The sequence below is a fragment of the Camelus bactrianus genome, chromosome 17 (assembly GCF_048773025.1).
Source record: "Camelus bactrianus isolate YW-2024 breed Bactrian camel chromosome 17, ASM4877302v1, whole genome shotgun sequence".
In the NCBI taxonomy this organism is placed as follows: domain Eukaryota; kingdom Metazoa; phylum Chordata; class Mammalia; order Artiodactyla; family Camelidae; genus Camelus; species Camelus bactrianus.
Window position 1 is genome coordinate 48,611,141 of NC_133555.1, and position 17,033 is coordinate 48,628,173.

At 43.4% G+C, this 17,033-nt stretch overlaps 1 protein-coding gene across 8 annotated transcripts in view; it reads left to right on the top strand.

The window, feature by feature from the left end:
- Nucleotides 1-416: 416 nt before the first annotated feature.
- Nucleotides 417-17,033, top strand: part of SLC4A7 (solute carrier family 4 member 7) — a 111,328-nt gene continuing 94,711 nt past the window's right edge. For 3 of the 8 annotated variants that reach the window (XM_074345376.1, XM_074345380.1, XM_074345377.1), the window contains exon 1: nucleotides 419-735. In XM_074345376.1, coding sequence (XP_074201477.1) covers nucleotides 688-735 — 48 coding nt within the window. In that variant the 5' untranslated portion in view covers nucleotides 419-687. Of the gene's footprint in view, nucleotides 736-17,033 lie in introns of all 8 variants that reach the window. The other 5 variants (XM_074345378.1, XM_074345379.1, XM_074345381.1 and 2 more) reach the window with 3 other exon arrangements.

Below are 17,033 nucleotides of genomic sequence, written 5' to 3' on the forward strand. Positions count from 1 at the left end.
CCGTTAGCTCCCGTGGGGCTCCCGTGAGCGTCCTTGGAAGGGCTGGCGCCCTTCTCCCCTCCTGCCGCTGGAGAAGCCAGTTAGGAGCTAAGCGCAGTGGCGACCCCCACCCACTTCCGACTAGAGAGACGAGTCACACACTTAGTTTCGGTCAGTTAAGGTTTTACAAAGAGGGGCGGGCCTCCGGAAGCGGTGGCGTGGCGGGGTGGGGGTGTTGCGGAGCCCCGAGAGCCTCCGATTGGCTGGGGCGCGTCCGCCCCCTGCGGCCCCCCGGCCCCCTCCCCGCGGCCTGGCCGCCGAGCCCGCGGGCGCGCCTGGGAGGCCCGGGGGCCGGCCCGGCCGGGGGCGGGGCGCGGGAGGCGGGGCGCGGGAGGCGGGGCCGGGCGGTGACGCGCCGCAGCCGCCCCGCCCCCGGCCTCCGCAGCGCCGTCCTCCCCGCCTCGGCCTCCCGCTCGCTCAGTGCTGGTTCCACGTCCCAAGCCGCGGCCTCGGGCCCGGAAACAGGCAGCCCCGCGGCCGCCGCGCACGCGCCCTCGTCTCGCGCGCACAGCTGTCCCCACGCGCGCGCCTCGCGCACGGACGCACGTTCGTTTCCCCTTGGGCGCTCGGCTCTCGGCGGCTGCGGCGGCGGCGGCCAGACCTCGCGGGGCAGCACCGGAGCGGCCGCCGCGGGCTGGAGGGCCGACCATGGAGGCGGACGGCGCCGGCGAGCAGATGAGACCGCTCCTCACCCGGGTAACGAGCGGGGTGCGGGCGCCGCGGGCGGCGGGGCTCCTCGGCGGGGGGCGCGGCGGACAAAGGCGGGGGCCCGGCGGGAGCCGCGGGCCGGCAGCTCGCCCGGGTCCAGCCCCCCCATCGCCCGGCGGCCGGCGCGCCTGGCCGGCCCCTTTGTGTGGCCGCCCAGGGCGAGGGGGCGGGCGGCGCGGCGCCGAGGAGGCCCGCGTGGGGCGGCCGGCAGCGCGCCGCGGGCATCCCGGCCGCCGCGTCCTGGGCTCCCAGCATCCGGGGGGACCCGGGCACCCCGCGGGGTCCGCCGCCCAGCAGCCGGACCGGCGCTTCCTTCTCCCCGCAGCGCTCGCCTCTCGTTCCCGGGCGCTCTCCCTGCCCGCGTCCCGGTTCCGGTGGCCTTGGCGCTGGAGTTGAGGTTAGCCCTTCGGAAACCCATCCTCTTCTCCCTCGAAGGAGGAGCGCGGCTCCACCTGTCTAAGCCCCAGGCGGTGGGTAAGAGCTGGGTGAGGCTTCCCCGTGTGTCCCGTCTCCCCTCCAGCCCGCGGTGCGCTTTGTTCGGGGACTTGTCCGGCCGCGTGGACGAGCCGCCTGCCTTCGCGGCCAAGGCTACCTTGCGTTGCTGGCTCTGCCTGGTCCGCCTCCTCCTCCTCCTCCTCTTCTGGCGAAAACCGAGGCCTCGTCCTGCCGCAGGCCAAATAGAAAGAGGAAGGTGTCCCCTTTCCTCCGAGGCTGCTTCGGCTTCGGCTTCAGGGCTAGAGGGGAGTGGGGGTGGGCTTTGCAGAGGTCGCTGTTCACCTCTGGGATGCTGGACACGCGGCCCGGGCTCCTTAAACTGACTTCCTGCTTTCATGTGGGATGCATAGGTCCCCACGGCTCTGATTCTTTCCTCCCTTCATAGTTCTTGACTCGAAGAGGGAATAGAGGTGTTCGAAATTTTCCGACTTCCAGCTCTCACTTTGTGACCAGCACAGGAGGGAAGGTGGCAGTGAAAAATTTCCAGTCTGTCACAACTAACAGGAAAATTGCTTTTCACGTGCTTTTATTCAAGAATTTCACTGACTTTCCCCCGCCCCCACCTCCTGTCCTTTTAGAGATGACTGTAAGGGCCATGGAGACTAGCCGTTCGTCATTTCAGTATGTTCTCCTATAAATTCTCAAAACATGGAGAAGAACTTAGTCTCCAGACAGTGAAGTCATTTAGCAGTGGTTTTGGGGAAGAGTCCTCGTGGTGATGGTAATGGAATGCTGGAAACTCCTCTGTCCTAAGGAATCTTCTGTAAATCTTTGTGTGGCCTTTGAATACACTGTGTTTGGGATGTATTTCTTAACACCTCTAACAGTGTGTATCAGGTACACTGGGCCGTTCTTAAATTTATTTGCAAATTTTCACTTCAGTAAAGAGTGTCTGCGTTTTCATGAAGCTGGGGAGGAACTATGATATATTCTCAGATTTGCCTCCTTAGCTTGCAGAAGAAGCTTATGGATAATGCCATTGCCTTCCACACCATTCATTCATTCATTGTGGTAACACTTACTTAGAACTTATCCTGCAGTGCCCAATGCAACAGAACCAGCTCTGCTCAAAAGAGGGAGACAAGTGACAAAGAGATTATCAAACATGTTATTAACCGAGTGGCAGGGGAGCACTTTGGAGGGCTATACCTCTTAAATCTTGGGAAGCTAAGACTTGGCTACAGAAGTAACCATGCATACATTGATAATATGAATCAAATGTAATAAGCAGTCCTAAGGTCTAAAAAGTCAATGAGAGAAAGGAAAACTGTTGGCTTAAGTAGTAGAGAACACTGTCGCTTGAAAACTGGAAAGAGAGGGACTGTTGGCATTGACAGAGTTAACTCCTTCCTCACTGGTTTCGCCTGGTAAGTGAAAGTCATGGAAGCGGAAGATTATGATACTCGTTAGTCATAATTCCTGCAACTCCCAGCCAGCTGCTTAGTGTAGTCAAAATAAAGGTAGAATAAATTTATTATTCATAAAATGCTATCTTAGGTATATAGTCATGCGAAATTTTTTGAATAAATTGGTGGCAGTTTGTGTTACTCTGAAACTGGAGCCCCTCAGTTTCCTCATTTAGGTGCTACGGTTTCTTCTGCCCTTAAAATTCTGTAGTTTTCATTCATCGCGGGTCTGGGATAGAGTGGAAAGTAGCTTATTGAGAAATGCAATTTTTGTTTGCTGTGTTACAAAAGCTCATCATCACGGGCCTCCCTGAGAACTGGTTTGAACTGTCATTCTTGTTTTCTGGTATAGAGTAAATCCTGTTACAGTAAATATCACTGTTTAGCAGTTTCCCAGGTTTTTCAGATGTTCTAGTTTTAAACAGTGTGCGATTTAACAGAATTCTGTTAATAACTGTTACATGATTTCATTCATTTTACAGGTATCTATTCAGTATCTCCTCGGTGGCAGGGGATATAGGCAACAAGGTGGACAGAACCCTAACCTTGTTGAGTTTGTCACGTGTAGTGAATTCAGTGATAGTATTTGCATTCCTGCTAATTCCTTTTGTGAGTGGCAGTTAAGACATTTTCATGAGCCTGTTAGAAATACTCTTACAAAAGTAGTTGGTAGAAATGAAAGATACTACCAACCCAATGTGAATTCAGTGGTAATCGCCAGTGAGGGTGTTTGGCAGATCTGGAAGTATGCAGTTCTTTGGGGATCTCTGTGGCCAGGTATTGATAGCTCTAGAGATATTATGCACCCCAGGCATATTATCAGGATTTTAGTTGCCTTTTTGCCTTATAGTTGGTATCTCTGGGCCACCATCCATAGAAGTGTAATAAAGGGAGAAACAGCTAACCTGTCATCAGTCCAGATGAAACCGTGAGACAGCTGAGTCGGGCTGAAGAATTGCTTTACTTGGTAATTGAGCCTGGGATGTACACAGGTTTTCTTCTAAGAGAACTTAAGATGTGAAAATAGAGTGTTTTGTTACACTCGCCGACTCCTGTTACTTGAGTAGGTTAAAATCGAAAGCCAAAGTAACCTAGTGTTGGAGGAACCTGATATATTATTTTAGTGCTTTGTGGTGGACTCAAAACCTCGCTGCTTGTGCTTGTCAGCATCCTGTGGTGGGTTGCTTTTCTTCCTCTTTCCTTCCCCTTCTTTCTCGCTGTATTTTACTGCAATTTGATCTTTAAAGTCGATAGTACCTGCAACTCGCAAGATAGGCCATTTATATTAGGGAACACGCAGGTGATTCCTAGGGTTAAAATTACAGATTATTCATTGTGGCTTTTGACTCATATTATCGCTTCCTCTTACTGATTACAGATTCTTCTGTAGTTAATCAGTTTTTATGCATACATTATTTCCAGATTTTGCAAGAAGCATGTAATAAGTAATAAAGATCAGTGTTCACAAATGTAAAGATTCAGTTGGCTGTCTCCCCCTCCTTTTTAGTCCCCTATTGAACAAGGGAATTTTTGATTCCTGTACAAAGTGGGTAGCTCTTCCAACATTCTAACTGACAATGAAGTTTGCCTCTGTTTTTGTCGGCAGACAACTTAGTGTATTTTGTTGAGTGATACTCATTGAATTTTACAACTTGTGGAGACTTTTAGGATTATTGGTAATTAAAGCAGACCCTTGAACAGTGCGGAGGTCGAGGGTGCAACCCTCCACGCAGTCGAAAATCCACATAGAACTTTTCCAGTCGGCCTTCATCTCCACGGTTCCACATCCACGGATTCAACCAATGGCAGATCACATAGAACTGTGGTATGCAGTTATTGAAAAAAAGTCTACATGTAAGTGGAGTCCTGGAGATCGAACCTGTGATGTTTGAGGGTCAGCAGTGTAACGGTAACCCATGAGGGGGTCTGTCTGTGGCGGGCTAGGGTGGCAGTGCTCCTGCTGACAGCCTCCCTGAGGGCAGAGGGCTAGCAGACTGGAGTAGAGCTAGATTTCCGCAACAGTGACTTTTTCCTAACATGGGCTAGACAGTTTAAATGACTGCTGTAAAATGAGAGTGGCCAAATATATCCAGAGAAAAATATAATTCGAAAAGACACGTACATTCCAATGTTGATAGCAGCACTATATGCAATAGCCAACTTATGGAAACGACCCAAATGTCCATCGACAGGACTGGATAAAGAAGATGTGGTGTATTTATACAATGGAATACTACTCAGCCATAGAAAAGAGTAAAATAATGCCATTTGCAGCAACATGGATGGACCTGGAGATCATCATTCTAAGTGAAGTAAGTCAGGAAAAGAAAAATACCATAGGGTATCACTTATATGTGAAATCTAAAAAAAAGACACAAATGAGCTTATTTATAAAACAGAAACAGACTCACAGATATAGAGAACAGACTTATGGTTATGGTGGGGAATGAGGGTGAGAAGGGATCAATTGGGAGTTCGAGATTTGCACCTCTTGGGGAGTGATGGAAATGTTAGCCATCTTGATTGTGGTGATGGTGTCATCGGTGTAGACATCTATCAAAATTCATCAAATTATACATCTGAAATATGTGTAGTTTACAGGAATCATACCACAACAAAGGTGTTAAAAAAAATGATGAGTGTGGTGAAACACTTTTTTTCAGAGCTTGGTTTTGAAAGATAACATGATTATGATATTGATTTGAATTTTTTATCTGGAGCTAATGTGCCACTACAGAAAGGTTCTAGTTTGGCTATTTAAAGCAGATTTTCAGATTTTCTCCAAAGAGCTTATTTTTAAGTATTTTAAGTTTTCTTTAACCATAGTTTGGATTTTAATAAGTGTATTTAGACCGGTTTTTTGTTTGTTTGTTTGTTTTTGGAGGTGGGGAACAGTATCATAGTGAAGGGTAAAACACAGTCCACCTTTCATAACGGAATAGAAAAGATGCATTAATATTTTAAATATCCTTCCTTTTTCTTTGTAGAGTGTAACGTCGAGCGGTGTAGTTTGGTCCTCATTCTTTCCACACGTCAGGCAGTATAGAATCATCCTCTCTCTGGGTTCTAGGACTGCTCTGCTGCTTTTTGCCAGTTTGCTCGATGTGGAGAGCTGTTGAGTTGCATATTATCTGTGATTAGGAACTGGGGCATTGGATGTATCTTTGCAAGTGGATTCCCGTGTGCAAGATGACTATATTCTTTAAAAAATTTTTTTTTCTTAATTTTTTTCTTTGCCTGTACTCTTAATAGAGCCTAAGAAGGGAAAAGATGATACTTAAAATCTATTTTTCGCATACTTTCCCACTGCGTGTAATTGACCCTTTGGTGCTTTTGTGCTTGGTGCCCGCTCTTTTATATACAGAATATTTTCAGCCTAATACTACTCTTTATTCTGGAAAAATCCTGAAAATACTCACACAGAACTCCTCTCACTTTAGGGATTGATGTATTCAGCAAAAAAAAAGGGAATAAAGCTAATCTACGTCTAGTAGACTCTCTCTTCCCATTGAGTTCTGTGGTAGTGCTGGAGACGTTTCTGTGAAGTCCTGAAGAAACACATTTTTATGAGAATTTAAGTTAGAAGTTCCGGGTTCAATCCCCCATAGCTCCATTAAAATAAATAAATAAATGAATGAATGAATGAATAAATAAATAAATAAATAACAATAAATAAACCTAATTACCCCTCCTGCCAAAACAAAACAAAACAAAACAAAAAGAATTTAAATTAGAAGTTCCTATTTTATTATATTTTGGCTACTGGGCTATTATCTTGACTTAGAAAACACCCTTTCTTTTTCAAAACTTTTGCGTTTTGTAGTATTTGCTGTGGGTGGGTGGGGGTTCAGGGGAAGGGAGGGAGGAGGGTCTGAATTTCAGCAGGTGCAGCTTTGGCGCTAGGCTGGGTGAGAGGGGCCTGGGCTGGGCCTCCGCCCACACTGGCTCTGTCCTCTGAGTGTCCCTCAGAACCCTCAGATCCAGATGTGGTGGCCCTGCGTGTGTCACCTTTTCAATTCAGTACATCTTCTCTCCAGATCACGTCCCTAACTGGACTCGAATCATGCTTGGGGATTCTCTGATCTGCATTTAAAACTCTAGAATTTTTTTTGTTTCTCCTGGGCATTCACACGGTCATGTTTGCATTTGCTGCAGAATTATATTTCTAGTCAATACTACTGTCTAACTATGAAATGTATTGCATTTTTCAAATCCCAGAGGAGATTCCATATTGTATAAGGTGAATTAAAGATCAGCTTTCTTAATCCTAATGTATTTATTTAAAATCAGAGACACCTGTGGAGAAACCAGACCACACCTGTTGTAATAGTTCTCACAGTTATTCAATAGGATTTCCTTTGCTTGATATTGTTAATTGTTCAACACGATCCCTTTGAGTAGACTTTATTCACTTTGCACCAAGAACATCGCATGGTGAGTTCTCTGCTGGTTTTTCATTAGTTTGGCATGAAAAGTGCTCTGAACTCTGTCCTGGCATTTGGGTATTAATGGTGCCATAGATAACATAGCATTGTCTATTTAAAAATTGCTTCTGAAATGGACATGCCCATGGGGACCGTGGAAGGGGCTCGGGGGTCCGTGAGTCACCAGAAACTGAAAAAATTTAAGCTTGTATGCATCCTTTTCTAGGAGAGGATCAAATAGCTTTACTTTCAGACCTCAAAGGGGTTTATAATCCAAAACACAGCTAAGGCCTAGTCTAAAATTTAGCTCAGCTTGGTTTTGTGCCTTCCTTAAAAGTTCATGGTCTTATATTTTGCCAACTAGATGACAATAATTACTAACTTCACCCCAGTATTTGCTAAAGTTTGTTTTGCAGAACACTGTACACCTGTTGAAGGTTTTGCCAAAGAACCATTCTATAGCCGAGTAAGTTTGGGAAATGTCACTTGGAATACTTTTGGGAGATTCACAGTGGATAATGGTGTATTAAAGGCTCTGAGAAGTCCTGTAATAAACACAGTAAGCTTTGATGGGGAGAGGATGCAGCCATGTGAGGTAGACTTTTCTGATGGTTCTTACAAAATATGAACAGTAGGTCACTAACGTGTTGTATTATAAGTCTAAGAAAGCAAATCCTGTGGTATCTATAATTCACTTTCTTGCAGTAATAAGAGATTTGAAAAATGTATCACTTAAGAAGATGCTTTGGAAGCAACATAACAGGTCACTGGGTGAGTAGATCATGGTATGTCCACACAGTGGGATTCTCCAGCTGTGAAGAAGAATGAGACGATCTCTTTGTACTGATGTGGCGAGATCTCTAGGGTAAATTGATCTTAAAAAACCGAGGTGTGGGGTCAGAAGATACTGTTTCGTGCCTTTTCTCTAAGTGGGGAGTAAGAATGTCTGTTTGTATTTATTAGTATTTGTATAAATACACTGGAAAGATTACCGAAAAACGAGTGAAGATGAGGGACCAGGACTTGAGGCAGGAGTGGAAGCAAAACTTTCGGTATAGTCTGGATTTTTGAACCATGCAAACACATTCAGTGAAATAGGATGACTTCCTGTTTTGTGCTATGTCATGGGTTGACATACCTCTGGCTGTTTCGTGAGAGAATTGTATGTCGTTAACAGTCTAACGCGTTGTGACCTGCTTAACTTTTCCTGTCATAAAGATACCACATAAATAACGGGGCAATACCCGGCTACCAGTAAGATCCCATGCTCCGTGCCTGGCAGTGATACTAAATGTTCGATTCCCTTGGAGGTTTTGAGTTTGCGTGTTCCTGACGTCCGGATCCTTCCCTCGCTTTCAGCTCCTTCCTGCCCAGGGATTTAGATTAATGAGGAGTGAGTGGAAGGTAGGATGAGGGGAGAGACTGAGGTGCTGCTGTTGTAAATAAAAGGGCCTTAGGCCTAAGGAAGTAGCTGCTTGGTTTTTTATATATATGTCTTTAAACTTAGAATTTTCATTTGTGATTTTTTTTTTGTGTTTCCCTTTGAGAATCATATGTATTTAAAAAAAAAATTGTCCAGATTAATTACATTTGTTGAGATCACTGTGGCACAGTTGTGGGGGGCACCTTTCACGTTGCTTTCCTGTTTTTGCTCCAGAAGGCACCAGTGCTGTGTGACTGGTTTCTCCTGGAGCTGTGCCACTTGGCGAGACGGAGGGGACACGTCACTGTAACTGCAGATTCCTCGTGGTGTTGTATGTATTCCACGCGAGATTCCCGACATTGAAAAAATCCAGTTAAACGTAAGACTAAAGAAACGATTTCCGGCGAGCCAGTTTTTAGAAGCCAGTAATTTGGGAAAGAGAGAGAATCATTCTCTCCCTCTCCTGAAAGTTTTTTTATGTTTCCATTGAAGATAGAGCTCAGTGGGGTTCTTTCTGAGCCTAAAGCATCCCGGGCAAAACAGTGGAACCCCACTCAAGGTTCTGCTCATTCCTCCTCCAGTCCTGGGTTACACCAAGCAGACGAGAAGTCTTTGTCTTCATGGTAACACCGCAGTTAACCTTGTGGTTGGACAGCGTCACATGTGTCACACGGATGTGAATCACTCATCTGGGGTTTATGGTTTGGTCCTTGCTATGGCTAAGCTGGAGAAGAGTACCATTTACCGTGAAGCCCGTTGCATGATTTTACTTGGATAATAGTTGAAAGCTCTGGTTGCTTCAGAAAGCTGAATTAGCTGTAGTTCTTTTTCTGTATTTAAAAGCTTTTATTACTATAACTTTTGTGAATTAGTTGCTAATGTTATAGACATGAGCCATTTTAGTGAAATTTGCCTCTTTGCCTCCGGATTCTCTCAGGGCAGGGATAGAGTTTTTCTGGATCATTGCTCAGTCCTCAATTAGGTCTATTCTTGGTTTTAAAACATAGAAGACAATCAGTGAATATCTGTTCAATGAGTGAATGTTAGGATAAAACCATGAACTCTGTAAGATTTGAAGTTGGATATATTCCTAGTTAATTGTTTAATCAGTTAATGAATTATATAACTTTTATTTGTGATGTTACCTTTAAGAAAAAGACTCCTGCTCTGCTTGGTTTGGCTGCCAGTGGGAGAGACTAGAATACTCCTTTCCTTGCTTCTGTTGAGGAGGAATATTGAATAAACAGTTTGGATTGATCCCAAAGTAAGAGTGCTTAACATATTTTGAAACCTGAGATAGGATTTTAGGCAAGTGAGCATCAGTAAAATGAAAATTTTATGACTCTTAAGATATTTTCACACGTTTCAAATACATTTATATTGATTGTTGGAAAACAGCGGGTATTTTACTTATTTATCAATAGTTGTTTTATGAAAATCAGTGACTTTCAAAGTATATGATTACAGCCAGTGGCAAGAAAAGGGATCTCAGATCCAGGTACAGTGTCAGCTGTTACACATACTGGTTTAATATTGCACTGTTTCTCTTAATTCTTTAGAGTTATTACTTGTGTAATAGAATTTTTTTGTTCATCTGCTTTCAGTTTTATGGTTTTGAGGTTCATGGACCCTCGTCCTTCCTGGACTGTCTCCCTGACTTTGCAGTCGGTGTGTCAGTATTTGTACAGGTGCTGGGACTAACCAATGCATCGACTCGGTGGAGTCCTTCAGTACTCTGTATTTATTTTTGTTTTCCTTTTATTGTTCCCAGATGACCTCATGACATGTTCAGGAGGGACTTCCTTATTCATTTTGGCACGTGCGTTAGCGGTGTCCTCAGTATAAGGTTCTGTTATGAGCCTGTTTATATCTGGACAACTTGGAATAAGAGACTCTTTCAGACTAAAATTGGCCTCCATTTGGTCTTTCATCTTTATTCAATAATGGGGAATTCACTAAATAACCACAAGCCCAAAACCTCTTTTTCAAAACAAGGTAAAATTTGGAGGTGGCCCCTGGTGTAACAGGCATGTGCTTGGGTTTCAGACACACCTGGGTTCCCTGTCCCTAATCTGCCACCAGCTGGCCTTTGGGCAGCTACCATCTTTGAGTCTCATTTTTTTCTCATTTGTAAAATTGAAATTATTGGGCTTACTCATCTTGTGTCCATATAAAATATCTCATGTACCAAAATTCTAAGCGTTAGTGTACGTATTGATGGAAGAAATAGAAAGTAGAGAGTCTTATTAACTCCTCTTAAAGCTGGCATTGAGACATTCGGGTTAACTCTGCGGAGAGGGGCTGTGTTTTAGGAAGGACTCAATTTTCCTCCTGTGTTTTTCATTTACTCTCACTGCCACCCTCACAGCACTTCTGGTTTTCCCCACACCACGCAGTTCTGAGATGCTCGCTGAGTGCCCTGCAGTAAGGATGTGTCAGAGGATACAGGTGAACGTCCAGGTGAAACAGGCACACAGGGCAAGGTGTACGGGGAGGCGTCCGGAGCCTCCATGGAAACCCCTCTCCCAGCACCTGCATGTGTTCAGGCACCCGGAAGCTCTCTGCACCCTACACTTCTGGCAGTTTTGTGGAGGCACGACAGTCATTAAATCCATTTGAGCCCCTCTCCCCTGTCTGGAGGATGGGGGGTAGGGCTGAAAGTTCCGAGCTTCTCATTGTGGCCTTTCTGTTTCTTCTGGTGACCAGCCCCCACCCAGGAGCCCTCCCAGAGTCACCTGATCAGAACAAAAGACACTGCTGTCACCCAGGAAATTCAAGGGGTTTAGGAGCTCTGTGTCTGGAATGGGGTCAGAGACCAAATATTAGAACAAGAGATGCTGCTAGAACTCTTGCCATGTAGGAAATTCCAAGGGTTTAGGAGCTGTGCGCCAGGAACCAGGGATGGAGACCAATGTATGTGTTCTTGTCTCTTATCTCACAGGTTAGATGATAGTTTATTGCCTTAAGCCTCAAATTTAAAAGAATATAATTATATTTCGACAAAATGCTTAGAAGTTTAAAGCATAATATAATTATTTTTCTTTAAATAATTTTAGCCATTTGACAAAACATTTAAAATGTGATATATGTCTCTCCTTTCAAAAACAGAGTACTGATCATTAGCTCGCTTTGGGCTAGTGGGTATTTTTAATCTTACCTTGTTTTAATTTTCTTTTGTCGTTGAATTTCTTATCTGCTATAGATTCCGTATAGATAACAAAAGAAATCACATAATTAAAAATGGATTGGGAGAAGGGTTTTCTGTCACTGGCACCAGTTTTGCCTCCTAAGATGGGTGGTCTTCTGATTTTTGGCTTGTCCTACCAGCTCAGTTCTGTCTTGATGACGTTTTACTGTATTTTCTTGTTAGTGTTTGGATTTCAGAATTTAGTCTGCAGAGTATTGCAGTGCAAAAGCGTTTATTAGCACACTGCTTGGCAAAGAAGGTACCTACTCGTTACCCTGCTGAGGCTTGATGATAAGAAATCATACTTCATAGAGTTCAAAGTTTTCTCCTTAAATCTGTCATTTACATTTTTTTCTGTTATCTGAAATAATAAGAATGTATTTTATTGGATAAAGTGAATGTTCTGAATTTTGTTTTGCATGTACATACACACTTTATATAAGTGTTTATATATTTATTTGAATCATTGGATAATTGAACAACTTAGAGATATTTAGGAATTTTCAGATTAACTGTGTAACGGGTTTTATTGAGTTAAAATAGTCAAGTTCCCATTCCGTTTTACAAACATGTGATTTCTCGAAAAGGTCGTGGGAGTTTTAAGGTAGTGCAGTGTGTGTTAAGGAGATCAGGATGGACTTTATTAACTGCACTTTTCTTAGATTGATGTTTTCTTACCTACATTTTTCAGGCTACTGCACCTCTTTTTTAAAGACACTTTTGACAGAGGTAAGATATAAACAAATAAAAGTAATTTAACCGATTAGAAATCAAAATGGAATATTTTAACGTAATGATCTCACAGCAGAGTGTGGGCTCCCCCAAGTTAGAGTTCGCATTGGAGGTGCGATGAGCAGAGGTGGGAGGTAAGGGAGTGAGGGAAGGGATTGTTAGATTAAATTTCATCGTTTCAGATCGCAATTGAAAAATGCCAATTGTGTATTTTACAGAATCGCATCTGCTCAGTTTTTGTATGTTAACTTATTTTGCTGTCCTCTGCTGATTGCGTTAATTTAGCAACAAATGGGTTGAAAAGGTGAAGTGATGAATATTGAGTGGACTAGCCGGGAAGGGCTGTTTTATACTTGAAATACGAGTGCTGCTTCACTTATGGACGTCCAGTAGGGGCAGTTTCAGGTTACAGTTTGGTGGCAGTGAGGTTCAGATCACTGGAGATTATGTCTTCTCCCTGTGTCCGCAGTAGGCAGAGAAGTGTGTGATGGAGGTGTTCATTGAGAAAATTTTGTAGAAAGCCACCATGGTAACATTCTCACCTTTATTTTCCAAGCAGCCTCAAGCGAAGGGTCTGTACGTAGTATTAAGTGAGCGTCGGTAGACTAATTTGGATCGGACCTGTTGGGTAGGGGCCGATGAATGCCTTGAATCACTGGTGTTGCAGCTTTTATCTTAGCTTGTTGTCCGAAATAAATAAGCTGACCTGTGGTTTCCAGAGCGCAGGCCTAGGGTCTTCAGTGAGAACTTTCCTATCACTGTGTGGGTCGTGAGTTACAGGTTTAACTTGCTCCTTTTCGCCTTGTCCTCCACTTTTCAAAGTAGCCATGGAGCTAAAACCCTGAAAACCTGTGCTTGTCCAGCTTTTCAAGTAGAAATCCTCCTTGATGTTTAACGGGGTTAGCCATCATAAATTCAAACTATCCTAAGGCGACAATGCGTTTAATCCATTTAACCTACATCATAGCTTAGCCCCGCCCACCGTAGAGGTGCTCGGGACACTTACATTGCCCTCCAGTTGGGCACAGTCATCTCCAAGCCTAATTTATAATAAAGCATTGAAAAATAGCTCATGTAGTGTATTGAATGCTGTTCTAACGGTGAAGAGCAGAGTGGTTGTCCAGGTCCAGGCCGGTTCAATTGTTCATCCTGATTGTGTGGCTGACCCAGAGCTGCGGCCGCCCAGCCTCACGAGGGAGGGCCGTCCCACCTACCACTGGCCTGGGAAAAGATCAGAATTCAAAATTTGAGGCAGGGTTTCTACCGAATGTGTATTGCTTTAGTACCAAGGGAAGGTGGATCGTCTGAAATTTACGGCGGGTTACCCCACATATGTCTTCCTTCTGAATCTTCTTACTGTTTTCCAGACTTCAGGGTGTGATTTATTAGTGGTTAGCAAAAACAGCTAGTGGATTATCACAAGCATTAAAAGCAAAAAAGGAAACAAGAGTAGAAAATAGCAATACCTTGCAGCGGTAAGGACAAATGCTGTTTAGTGGAACTTTCGTTTGTTTCATACATACATATGTAGACACGTAAACAGACGTGTATGTCTTGGTTGTGATGTGAAGTGCGTTTCTTTCCAGGGGTGGATTTGATTGCATTCTTCTGGGAATAATACTTACGCTGTTTTCATTTAAAGCTTTAACATATCCAAGTAAGTATTTAGATTAAACCCTGTTATTTGACTCATAAATTACGCTACATCAGACATTTTTGTATTGGAGACGTTAACTTCATCTTCCATTAACAGTAGTTTCCTGGTTCCATGTATAGTGAATGAAGTGCACTGAGACGGTAGACCTGCCAACAGGTTTTTCTCTGGTCATTTTCAAACTCTCATTGACTTGGAGCTCATGAGCAAAGAAAAATTGATAATATTTGTAATTAGAAAGACTGTGTTTCATCAGTTTGATCCAGAAGTACCAGGCATACCGCAGTGTCCCTAATGAGAAGGTCGTTTGGAAAGGACCTACGTGGAAAACGCGGTAGGGAAGACCTTACCTTTAACCCTGCAGCAGCTGGATCAGAACTCTAGCAGGGCAGATTAACTAACTGCTTTGAGATTTTGTAAGATGAGAAGCGTGGAACCCTTAATGAACATGGAACTGTAATTCCTGTTTCCTGTGGATGCAAACACATGATTAGAAGAGGCTTGAAAGAAGACAAGCATTGTTTTATTGTATTGGTTAATCCTTAGAAACTTAGTAATTTTTTGGATCTGAAGGAGATTCCATTTGGTTCAATAGCTTATTGGTATATGAAGGAATGAGTCTGATTCTATTTGATAAACTATAATATAAGACTCAGTATATTTGCAGATTAAGTATCTGAAAGTGAAAAAAGCAGAAAGTGTTCTGTATGATTCTGCTTGTGTGTATTTAATGGAAGGAAATTCAATATTGAATATTATGATTAATATTGAATAGTGAAATAGATCAAAGCTAAATATTGAGTATCTCTTGGAGGTGGAATTTGAGGCTAAACAGATCATAGGTTTTAGTTTTCCAACTTTTTACAAAGAGCAGGCATTTTTTGTTTTAAGAATATTTTAAGATACCAGAAGTTACTCTCTCACAGCCACTTCCCACACAGATCGGTAGAATGATGATCTCTGAAAGAATTAAACTATTTTTTGGGGCGATTGGACAAGGTGGTCATCTTTTTTGGAGCCTGCCGACTGGATCCTCATTCTGACACCACAGCAATGGCTTTTAATTATTGACCTGTGCGTTTTGTTTTTAGCGTGAAGATGCTTGTACTGAAAACCAGTCTCACACAATCAAGGTTTAGGCTTCTGAAGAGTTTTGTGTGTTTAGGTACTGCTGTCATCGTACCAGAAGTCTTCTGAATTACGCACGCCATTCTAGAAATGAGACCCTTGAAGAGATTTTCAAGGCTAATCGATGTTGGAGCTTTTGACGACTGTTAGAGAGGTCGTCAGTGGAACCACGGTAGGAATTTACGCCTGTTTCTGATGTGCAGTGTCGTTCATGTGATTTGGTAACCAGTATACGCCCATAATTCTTATTCTTTGAACTCAGAGGTGGTTGTCTGTCCGTCTTAGTTTTTTTCCTTCTTTATGCTGTTTGCACTTTCTTTCATTATCTAATTAGAATCGGCAGCTCATATATATTTCATTTAAACACCTAAGTTGTTATGCGTTTTTTTGCCCCCCAAATCCTTTTTTTTCTTTTTTCTTTTTTTGAAATGCATTCATGCAGATACTTGCCAGGGCTTTTTAAAATAAAATTGTTAGGTAGATGGTTTTTCTTACTTTTTCTTTCTGTGTTCTTAACTGGCTGCCTGCAACCCCCTGATAGCTCCGGGTTTGTGGTCCCTCACCCAGACTTGCCCTTCTGTGAACAGTAGTCATTATGCTCCTCATTTTTACATCTAAGTGCTGCATGAGAAACTGAGACAGACATTTCGTAAGAATGTACTCTTTTTAGGGTTCATTTATTTCACAGAATATATATTTATAAGGAGTAAAAATTAAAAAAAATAACTTTGTATAGAGGTATCTAAAAGTGTCAGTCACTGTAAAATAAGTTGATTTTATATAATTGTCCATTTTTATTATAAATTAGGGTGATGTTCACAGTTCTGATACTGCTGATGGTTTCATTGAATATTTTCTCTTGTGTCATGAGTACTGCTGAGAGCATAACAGAACGAGTTGGAACGTAACCCTGCCAGTCACACGTTCGAGGAATGGCAGCGTTCTTCCTGTTTGACGCCTGAGGACAGTGGCTCTCAGAAGCATGGGGCCTCTGCTCAATTCACTCAGCCAGCGGATGGAGGAGTCAGAGTTCAGACCCAGGCTGTCTGGCCCTCGAGGTGGTGCAGCGAATGCCCTTAATACCCATCTTAACATAGCGGAAAATGCTCCCAAAGCAAACAAAGGATATCTTTTATTTTGTGCTCAGCAGTGTCTTTTTTCTTTTTTTTTTTTAAATTTAATTTAAATTATTTTTAACTTAATTTTTCCCCCCTAACGGAGGCACTGGGGATTGAACCCAGGACCTTGTGCCCACCAAGCATGGACACCACAGAGCTCTACCCCCCACCCAGTAGTGTCTTTTTCTTAATACGAATGTGACTGTGTAGAGTGGATATACATAGTGGGTACGGCCTTTGTCTTTCTGAAAGCTCAAAGCTAATGGTTTTCCTTGTTGGGATTTAGCCAGTTTTTCCCCTCCCTGATGAGAGAACTAATTTAAACACTATTTTTATTACCTTGCTTACCCTTTATCTTTCTTCCCTGTTATCTGCTGATGTTCACCCAGACATGGAGAGTGTTGACACCTGACTCACAGCCTTCCTGTAGGTCCCTCAGGCGAAGGCCTTTTATCCTCCTGGGTGGAGAGTGCTGGGGGGCAGGAGGGGTGACCCGTTCAGCCTCTTGACTTTTCTCAGCTACCATGACCCTTACTTCCACTCTGCCGAGCTCATAGCCGAAGCTTCCAGAGCTCCTGTAAGAGATTTCTTAAATTCAGGTATTTCAGCCTAACTAAAAGCTCCTTTATTTTTTTTAAGCTCTTTGCTTTTACTCTACTAATCCCATAATTCTCGTTCTTTGAAGTTGGAGGCTTTTAAGTCACTTAATCTCCCTCTCC